Source organism: Pogoniulus pusillus, chromosome 22 (genome assembly GCF_015220805.1).
Source record: "Pogoniulus pusillus isolate bPogPus1 chromosome 22, bPogPus1.pri, whole genome shotgun sequence".
Lineage (NCBI taxonomy): Eukaryota > Metazoa > Chordata > Aves > Piciformes > Lybiidae > Pogoniulus > Pogoniulus pusillus.
The window spans coordinates 1348057-1358346 of NC_087285.1; the positions used below are offsets into that span (position 1 = coordinate 1348057).

Here is a 10290-nt window from a genome sequence, read left to right on the forward strand (position 1 = left end):
GAGTGCCCGTGGGGTGCCAGACTGTTCCCATGCCTTCTCCCCCACCCTGCTGTCACCCTCCTCCGCGCTGCTCCCCTGAAACACGACTGGGTTTTGGATCCCGTGTGCCTATGCAGCACACCCAGCCCGTGCCGGTTCCGCCAGCAAAGGGACCCTCGGAGCAAGCCTGTGCCCCTCCTTGCACCGCCCTGCCTCTTGACCTTGATCTTTTGGGATCGTGGGGGCTGGGGAGGAGCGGCAAGAGACACACAGGTTTGGGGAGATGATGAAGAGGAGCAGGATGAGGCTATCCTGCGAACTCCTTTAGGGGAGGGAAGCAGGGTTGGGATTCATGGATTGTCTCCCAGGGAGGCAGCGATGGAGAGCTGCGGGGATGGGGTGGGTGGGGAGGAGGATAGGGGGAGCAAGGCCAGGCAGAGCCGGAAAAGGGCAGGCAGGGGCCGGGACCAGGACTGGCACGGATCCTGCCGGGAGCGGCTGGCACCTAGGGAGGGATGGAGGGGGGACAAAAAAAAAGAGGGCGAAAGATGCTCCCAGGGTTCCCGAAGCGCACTTGGTCGGAGACGGCAGAGGACCTGGGTAAAGGAGAAGACCCCCGAGAATCTCTGTGGCCGATGTCTCTCTATGGCCTGAGCAATCCCCGGGGGGCTCCCTGACAGGTACCCGCCTCAGCCCTCCCAGCCCCGGGCGATGCAGGACGGGGAGCGGGGGACAGAGAGGGGGTTTGAGGGGGTGATTGTGGGATGAGAAACGGATCGAGGCGGGGAGAGGGGGTGACAACGACGACATCGGGGTGGCCCCAGCGTGGGAGATGGTGCGGAGGCTGTGGTCGGGCTTCACTTACCGGGAGCTGTCCCGATTCCGCCCTGACCCACCCGCGACGCTCCTTCCCCCACCGCCCCCTGCGGCACCTCCCCGGGGCACGTCCCGCATGGGTCGCGCTGCCCTCCCCGGGGCCAGATCTCCTCTCCTCAGCTCGACAAACCCCTCCGGCCCCGCCGCCTCCTCCGCTTTCCCGGTCCTCCCTGGATCCTGCCTCCCACACGGGTCCCCGTGAGGAGTGGGGTGCGGGGAAGCCGGTTGGGGCCGGCCGTTCCCTTCTCACCGGGGACCGGGAGACAGAGACAAAGGCGGTGAGATATCAGTGCGGGGCTAAAGCCGCCCCGAGCCCCGCAGAGCCCTTAACGAGATCGTTAGAGGATTATCCGCGCCCTGAGCAGCCCCGGGTCGGGGGGTGGCGAGGGGCAGCTGCCGCCCTGTCCCGTTACCGAACGCCCCCCGGGAACGGCGCCGGTGGGAGGCGACGCGCGGAGCTGCCCAGGCGAGGCGGCAGCTGCAGTCTGGTCTGCAGGGAGAACGGATCGGCCGGCGGAGGGACCGTGGTCGGTAACGGTGAGGGGAGCGGAGGTTGGGGGAAGGAGGGGGGTCGAAGAAGACTCCGTCTATCCCCCCTCCCGGGGGCTGGGACGTGGGGACACGATCAGCGGCTCGGTCCGCGCTCGCCTTCCGCGGGGGGCGGAAAGTTTGTGCCCGCGGGGGGGAGCCACCGCAAGGTGGGGGGCAGATTTTGGGGTCTCCAGTGGCATTGTGCCCCGAGAGCCCGAGAAGGCTGACTCGGGGGTGCCCGGGGAGGCGTAGCGGGATTAGGGGCTGCGGGCAGGCAGGTTGCCGGGGGTGGGAGAGGGCAGGGAAGGAAGGAAGGAAGGAGCGGGAGGGTCGCTGGGGATCGGGGGGGATGTGGGGGGTGTCGTCTCTCTATGCCTCCGCTCTGATGGGCTCAGCTTGATCCGGGGCTGTAATCCCCCCTGCTCCGGTAATTAAAAACTCCGCATTACAAGGCAAACGTGTGCCGGGAAATGTAATCAAGGCTGGAGGGGCTTAACCATCTGGGGAAGGTTAGGAGCGGCACGGCGGGGGACTCGCCGGGGGGATTTGGCAGCCGCCGCGATCCGGGCTCCTCTTAATCTACCGCAGGGGTCGAGCGCAGCAGCTGCGGGGTAATACCGGTGCCCAGGGCAGCGATCGGTCTCGCTGGAGCTCCCATCGGCGTTAACGGGACCTCCCTGGTGTTATCCACACCCCCCCGCTTCAAGGTGCATCCGGCTCCGACAGATCGATTCTGGTGTGGCACTTGGGGACAGAATTGCACAGGGGAGCAGGACCGCACTGGAGGGCAGGATTGCACCCCCTCCCCGGGGGGGAAAAGGGTTAAGTGGCAGCCGGTAGCCGCGGCTTGTCCCCACTCCAAGGCTCCGGACAGCGCCCCCCACCCCCGAGCCCTCTCTCACCTCCCCTCCCGCCCCGGGAGCCCGAAACTCTTTGGAAGTGCGCCGGGCGCGGCGATGGGGGCCAGGGCAGGCTGCGGACGGGGACAGTTCTTCTTCCCCTCCGTTCTCCTCCTCCTCCTCTCCGGGCCCCCATCACCGCGCCCGGCGTGCGGGCAACTGCGCTACACCATGCCCGAGGAGCTGGAGCACGGAGCCTTCGTGGCCAACCTGGGCGAGGATCTGGGACTGGACGTGTCCACACTGTCAGCGCGGAGGTTCCGCATCGTGTCGAGGGCCGGAGCCAGGCAGCACCTGGAGGTGAACCTGGAGAACGGAATCCTCTTCGTGAACGAGCGGATTGACCGGGAGGAGGTGTGCGAGGCGGGGGGGACCTGCCTGCTTCACCTGCAGCTCCTCGTCGAGAGCCCTCTGGAGCTCTACCGCGTCGAGGTGGAGGTGCTGGATATCAACGACCATGCGCCCACCTTCCCCTGGCAAGAGTACGTGCTGGAGGTGGCCGAGTCTGCCGTGCTCGGCGCCCGCTTCCCGCTGGAGAGTGCCCAGGACCCTGACGTGGGCACCAACTCGGTGCACACCTACAGGCTGAGCCCCAATGGGTATTTCTCCCTGGAGGTGCAGACGCGCAGCGACGCCAGCAAGTTCGCAGAGCTGGTGCTGGAGCGTGCCCTGGACCGCGAGCAGCAGCGGGCACACCGGGTGCTGCTCACCGCGCTCGATGGCGGCGTCCCCGAGCGCTCGGGCACGGCTCACATCCTCGTCACGGTGCTGGATGCAAACGACAACGTGCCCGCCTTTGACCAGCCCTCGTACGGCGTGAGCCTCCCGGAGGACGCTCCTGCTGGCACCCTGGTCATCCAGCTCAATGCCACCGACCTGGATGAGGGCCCCAACGGGGAGATCGAGTACTCCTTCAGCGGGCACGCACCCCCGCGCGTTCGGGAGCTCTTCCACATAGAGCCCCGGAGTGGGCAGGTGCTGCTGAAGGCTCCCCTGGACTACGAGCGGGCACATCTCCACGAGCTCTATGTGCAAGCCAAGGACCGCGGACCCTCGGCTGTGGCCGTGCACTGCCGGGTGCTCGTACACCTCCTCGATGTGAATGACAACGCCCCAGAGGTGACTCTCACCTCTGTGTCCACACCCGTGCTGGAGGATGCCCCTCCAGGCACCGTCATCGCCGTCATCAGCGTCTTGGACCGGGACTCCGGAGACAACGGGCGGGTGAGCTGCGAGGTCAGCCCCGACGTGCCCTTCGAGCTCCGTTCCTCCTTCCGCAATTATTACACGCTGGTCACCACGCAGGCGCTGGACCGGGAGCTCGTGCCCGAGTACAACGTCAGCATCACGGCGCGGGACATGGGCTCCCCTGCCCTGCTGACCCGCAGCACCCTCACCGTGCCGGTGTCCGACGTGAACGACAATGCCCCACGCTTCCTCCAGCCCTCCTACAGCGTCTACGTGATGGAGAACAACGCGCCAGGGGCCTCCATCTGCTCTGTCAGCGCTTTGGACCCCGACTGCCAGCAAAACGCCTACCTGTCCTACTCCATTGCCGATGGGCACATCCACGGCATGCCCGTGGGCACCTACGTGTCCATCAACTCTGACAGCGGGCACATGTACGCCCTGCGCTCCCTCGATTACGAGCAGATCCGCAGCTTCCAGATCCAGGTGCAAGCGCAGGACGCAGGATTCCCCCCGCTCAGTGCCAACGTCACCGTCCACATCTTCGTGCTGGACCAGAACGACAACGCTCCGGTCATTGTCTCCCCCATGCCGCACAACGGCTCCACGGCCACGGAGCTGGTGCCGCGATCAGCCAGGCCTGGCTACCTGGTGGGCACGGTGTCGGCGGTGGATGCGGACGCGGGCCTGAATTCCCGCCTCTCCTACCAGCTCCTGCAAGCCACCGACTTCACCCTTTTCAGCGTGGCACCAGAAACGGGCGAGCTGCGCACCCTGCGCTCCTTCCTGGAGCAGGATGCCAGCCGGCAGCAGCTGGTGGTGCAGGTGCGGGACGGTGGGCAGCCGGCCCTGTCTGCCACCGTGTCCCTCCTGCTTTCCGTGGTGGAGACCATGCCTCAGACCCTCTCTGACTTCAGCGAGTTCAGCCTCCCCCCGGAGGCTTCCTCATCCTCACCACTCACCCTCTACCTCCTTGTCTCCCTGGGTTCCATCTCCTTCACCTTCCTCCTCGCCATCCTCATCCTTACAGCCATTCGGTGCCGCGCAGAGCGACGCTCCCGCCAAGGTGACAGCTGCTCACCGCCCCCTTGCCACTGCTGCCCGGGGTCCAGACCCTCCTCTGATGGCCTGAAGACGTCCAACCTGACAGCGCAGCCCCCCACGGGGACCTCAGCTGCCACCTGCCTGGACGTGCCCGGCGGCGGCCCTCCAGGCTACTGCTACAAGGTCTGCCTCGGTCCCGAGTCTGCCCAGAGTGATTTCATGTTCCTCAAACCCTGCAGCCCGCCCCGCAACAACGAGAAGGAGCCCGGGAAGCTGTCCCAGCCAGGCCAGCATCTCCAGGTCTCCAAGCAGGTAAGAGCGTGCTCGGAGAAGCTCCACGGCTCCCCCCTCGGCCCCCTCCCTCCGCCTCAGCCGTGAGAGAAGCCGGGCACGGCTTTTCCCGGAGAATAACCGGTGCCTTTGATCAGCCCGGGAATTAGGAGCCGTCAAGCAGCGGGAAACTCTGCACCGAGCTTCCCGACGGCTCTAATTACGGGGAGAGCGTCGGGCTCAGCTCAGGCGAGAGGAAATCCCTTCCCACTGCCTTCTGCACCCATTCGAGATGCTCGGGCGCCCCGGGGGGAGGCAGGGTGGTGGAGGTGGCATCTCTGTTGTGTGGGCGAGCAATTCACAAGGGGACAAGCCTAGCGCTGCTGCTCTCTCCACGCACCCCCCGTGCCGGTTGGAGTCCGCAGGGTCCTGCTGCTGCGCTCGGGGCTGGTTTTGGCCCCATCCCAGCAGCGCTCACGTCCCCAGTTCTGTCACCAAGGCCTGGCCGCTGTGCAAGCGGGGAGGGAGTGGGGTCTGCGGGGCGGGGTTTTGATGTCAACATCGGTTAGGTGCTGAAATGAGGAAGGTCTCATTTTCCCGATGAAAGACTCTTCCCGGAACGCGATTACAAGGATGGGGAGTGATGAGGCGTCTAATCCACTTACAGCTGACTTTTAATAATGCAGCCCAGCCGAGGAGAGCCCCAGCCTGGCTGCCAAGAGGCGCTCCCCGCACGGCTCCTCGCACCGCTGGACTCTCCTCTCTATCACATTAATGGGGTTTTCCCCCTGGGTGCTTGCAGCCCTCGCTGGAATGCGAAGGAATGCGAAGGAATGCAGCCAATTTCTGCTGCCTGAGACCTGTGCCGGGTTCCCACCCCGCCTGCAAAAAAGGCTTTTTGGGAGTGAACAGGGGTAGGAAAAGCCTCCCTCTCTCTCCCTCTGGAAGGGCAGAGCTTGGCAATTAAACTCCCAGAGGCAGAGAGCAAGGCCTGGACAACTCACCCTGACCGCGGTGGTCTTGGGCTGATGCTTGGACTCGATGATCTTAGAGGTCTCTTCCAACCCAAATAGCTCTGTGGTTCTGTAAGGCACAGATAGCCACAGAGGCTCAGCAGAGTGGGGAAAAGACCCAGAAAGAAAAAGGTGGGGAAGGTCCTTCTGGACATGGGAACAAGGTAAGGAAGATCCAGAAGGGAACAATGTGGGGAAGGTCCAGAAGGCACTAGGCTGGTTCAACACTGCCTTGGTTTCCTTGAAATGCAAACATGCTGCTGGCTGCTCCACGAAGGGCATGGGGAAAGAAGAGCTGGGACCCTGCATCCCTGGCTGCTGGAACCTGGCGGGGCTGGGCTGATGGGCAGAGAGTGCCACTAACCAGCCCTGCCTCTCCCTGTCTTTTCCAGTTCAAGCAGCACAACACGGACTGGCTGCCTCCGAGTATGCAACGGCCTGCCCTGAAGAGGTACCAAACTGGGCATTCTGGGGACTGAGGGAGAGAGTGGAAGGGGGGTGTGGGGATAGGGTGAGGGACAATGGTTTTGAGCTGGGAGAGGGGAGAATTAGCATGGAGATGAGGAAGAAATTCTTGAGAGTGAGGGTGGTGAGACACTGGCACAGGTTGCCCAGGGAGGCTGTGTATGCTCCCTGCTTGGAGATGTTCCAGGCCAGGCTGCATAAGGCCTTGAGCAACCCATTCTGTGGTCCTATGATCTCTGATGCACCTTTGAGCTGTTCTCTTCTCTTCAGCTCTCAGAGCCTGGAGGACGTGGGGGAGATCCGCAGAGCCCTCCAGAAGGAGCACGAGAGGCTGTGCACTCTGGTGACCCCTGTCTCTGGTTAGTGCTGGGGGGCTGGGGCTGGGCACACCACACTCTCTTGTCACTTGATGAAGGTGCAGTGTGGGGACACCTCCTGCTCCTAGCAGTTGTGGAGTTCTGCAGGCTGCAGAGGGGGTGTTCAGTGACACACGGGCGTGGGCTCATCCCCTGGGACATGGATGTGACTGTCCCACTGAGCTATAGACCTGGCCCCTCCTGAGCTGTTCTCGCACTCTTCCTTCCTCCAGAGTTTCAGAAGGCTTCAGCAGGCACCAACAGCATCTGGACACCCCAGTACAGCTCCTTGTACCCAGGGCACGTCCCAGCCCTGGACTACCAGCACAATGTCTACATCCCTGGCACCCCCACTCTGCTTTCCAGCAAGGATGGGCCCCTGGTCCTGGGTCGGGAGAACAAGAACAGCTTCTCCACCTTTGGCAAGAGGAAGAAGATGACAACTTACTGTGACATGCATGACAGTGTGGTTATCAACAACGACCTGAAATAGTGCCCGCCAGCTCTGCCCTGCCGCTGCCACCCGCTCAGCTGCCGGCTCCACCTGCAGCACACAGCTCCACCTGCAGCACACAGCTCCACCTGCAGCACACAGCTCCACGTGGGGCTTTGTCAGCCTGCTGGGGTCGTGCTCCACCAGAGTGTGGGGAGAGGATTGCAGGAGCAGGGGGGTGGAAAGTGCTAGGGATGGGCAGGGGAAGGGCTGGGGAGGACGTTTCTTCCGGCTCATCCTGCAGAGCTGCGTTGGCAGCAGGTGCTGCTGGGGGTCCCTAGCACCAGATTTGAGGACATCTGCCTTGGTTGGACCCATCCCTGTGTCCCCTCCTGTCCAGCTCTGTGAACATTGTCACTTTGTCTTGTCTGGCCGTGTGAATGTACCCAGCTGCATGCCTCTGCTTCTGTCCCAGTAGGCATGGGAAGTGTCTGCTGCAGCCAGGCCTGACCCCTGCGTGCTGGGGCAGCGACCCCTGCTCCATCCCTGTGATCCAGTGGGATCTGTTGCATGTCCAGAGCAGATGTTGGTCTCTGTGTTCTCCAGGAAGTGAGTGTAAACCCCAGGCATCGTGGATGCTTCCTTTCAAACCCTGGCCCAACACTAGCAGAGCTGCACTTTGATCCAGGACACAGCCCAGGTCCCGGATGCAGTGGGTCTGTGCTCCAGAAGCAGACACGAAGTGCTCAGAGGAGATGTCAGCCTAAACAGCTCAGAGGTGCACCAGGTGAGGTCCTGCTGGGCACCTCTCTAGCTCAGGGCAACAGCATCTGAAGGAAAGAGAGCTGCCCACCATCAGAGGGGCTTCAGCACAGATGTCAGTCCTCTTCCCTGCTCTTCCCACCCTCAACCAGCTCTCTGCTTCCCCAAGTTCTGAATGCCTGGGGGAACCCTTGCTCTGGGGATCCCACCCACATGGGACAGACATCTCCCACTGCAGCCTGCTTCTCTTTGAGGACTTTGATCTGGCTGGCAAGAGCTCTCCTGGGCACAACTCCAGCCCCAGAACAGTCTCTTCCCTACCCTGCTCACCATACATCTGTCCACCTGGTCTGGCTGCCAGCACTGCCAGTTGCTGCTGCCACGGGACAGTTCCCATGCAATCCATCCGTGCAGAATGTGACAGCTCTTCCTAGATCGAGTTTGTCTCACATCTCTGATTTGTACCAATAAATTGTATTTTAATAGCTCAGCCTGGCTCCTGCCTGTCCCTCAGCCGCCTGTGGCAGCAGGAACCACTGCTCAGCTCTTGGAGCAGAGCTCTTGGCTCCAGGGCACGTGTGCTGGAGCTGCTGGAGCAGCGTGGGTGAGCTCATTTCATTCACTTGACCTGAATGCTGGAGGCTCAGGGTCCCTTTCCCTCCTCCCCTGGACTCGGGAGCACTTTGGAATCACGACCAGCAGGAGCTTTGTGCTGAAGATGTAGTGCAGGTCCTCGCTCCATGATCCAGCTTGGGCAGAGGCTCTGCAGGGGTTTGCATCGAGGAGGGGGATCCAAAGGGCTTCGCAGTGCTGGGGAGAGGAGGCTGGATCGGGCAGTGGTGGCTTCTTCTTGTTGTGCATTGCTTTCCACGGCTCACTTAAGACATTCCCTGGATGCTCACCACCCACCACCTGGCCTCAGGAGTCACAGGGAAAACCTGGACGTGTGCCAGGCATAGGGACCAACTGCCTTGGAAGAGGCAAGGGGGATCTGCTGGGGCGATGGCTCTTCACTTGGGGTCACAGCCCAGCTCCAACTGCCTGGTTCCACAGGGGCTCACCTTTAGATGAAGTCCTGAGGTGGCCACGCTGTGGCTGTCCTTCTCCTGCCCCCTGCTTGCTCCGTGACTGCCTGGGGGAGGCTGCAATGCAGCTTTTGGGATTAGCCCAGAAAAGTCCTTGTCCTCAAGTGGGAGATGTGCTCCTCGCTGGAAGCAGGGGGGCAGGGAATGCTCAAAGGGCCCCCCTGCGGAGTCAGGGCCCCAGGAGGACAACGCTTTGGACATGAAAAGGACTTGGCTGCCTCTGGTAATCTCAGTCCCAGCTGACATCTGCCTGCCTGTGAGCAGAGGACATATTCCCTGTCGCAGTTTGGGGGTGGGATGAAGGAGTCGATGCTGCCAAGTGCATCCTTCAGTGGCCTCTAAGAGCGTTAAGGGAGAAAAAGGGACCCCAAAGAGCCAGGGGCTGGGCCCTCTGCAGAGCCTGAGCCTGTTCCACTGCTTCAGAGGAACAAGAGGATTATGTGAAGAGAAACAATAAAATGAGTAACAGCCTCAAGAAGTAATGAAAGCAGCAAACGGAGCCGACTCCCCGCGGGGCAGCGAGCATCCCCCTCTGCCGCGGCAGACCTGCCAGCGCCTCCCCTGCCATTAGCAGGTCCTGGCAAAGGTCCTGGGGTCCACAAGGAGCTCAGCTGCAGCCCTTCAGCAGCAGGGCCAAGCCCTTAGCGGTGGTTTAGCTCACACAGCAGGAGCACCCAGCACACGTGCTCCCGGTATCCAGGAGCCAAACACACACACGGAAACAGACTCCCGGAGGGGAACTGATCCCCAAAGTCATTTGAAAGTGCCACTTTGCATCCTTGCCTTGGCAAAGCCACGGGGCTGAGCAGCTAAGCAGGCAGCTTTTGCCACCTCCCTGGAAGTCTGTCAATCTCCACTCTCTTTTCCTGGCAGGTTTTTAATCCCTGCTATTAAGACTCCACTGCTGCTCAGCAAAAAGCCTCCCTCTCCTCTCCATCACCCCTGGCCACCCTCAGCCCAGGAGACAAGATGCAGAGATCTGCACATCTTGCTGGCCCTCAGCTCTGCATGGTCAGGTCAGGCCTCCTCCAAAAGGCATTTGGGGGCCAACAAATCATCCCAGCCTGGGTCTCAGGACCTCACATCCCCCAGGCACCTCTTTTGGCTTCACTGAATCACAGAATGATAGGGATTGGAAGGGACCTGCAGAGATCATCCAGTCCAACCCCCACTGCCAGAGCAGGGGCACCCAGGGCAGGTCACACAGGAACACAGCCAGATGGGTCTTGAAAGTCTCCAGAAGAGGAGAAGGTCCAATGGAGGCTGTGAGGATGATGAAGGCACTGGGACATGTGTGTGATGAGGAAAGGCTGATGGGGCTGTTAAGCCTGGAGAAGAGAAGGCTGAGAGGGGATCTTATTGATGTCTCTAAATATGAGGGGAGGGTGT

General features: G+C 62.0%; 1 protein-coding gene across 1 annotated transcript; it reads left to right on the top strand.

The window, feature by feature from the left end:
• Nucleotides 1–1864: 1864 nt before the first annotated feature.
• On the top strand, nucleotides 1865–8306 carry LOC135185071 (protocadherin-10-like). The gene is made up of 4 exons (XM_064161386.1): nucleotides 1865–4829; nucleotides 6193–6251; nucleotides 6536–6624; nucleotides 6855–8306. Exons 1-4 carry the CDS (start codon nucleotides 2343–2345, stop codon nucleotides 7112–7114), a joined length of 2895 nt encoding a protein of 964 aa, XP_064017456.1. The 5' UTR covers nucleotides 1865–2342; the 3' UTR covers nucleotides 7115–8306.
• Nucleotides 8307–10290: the final 1984 nt, after the last annotated feature.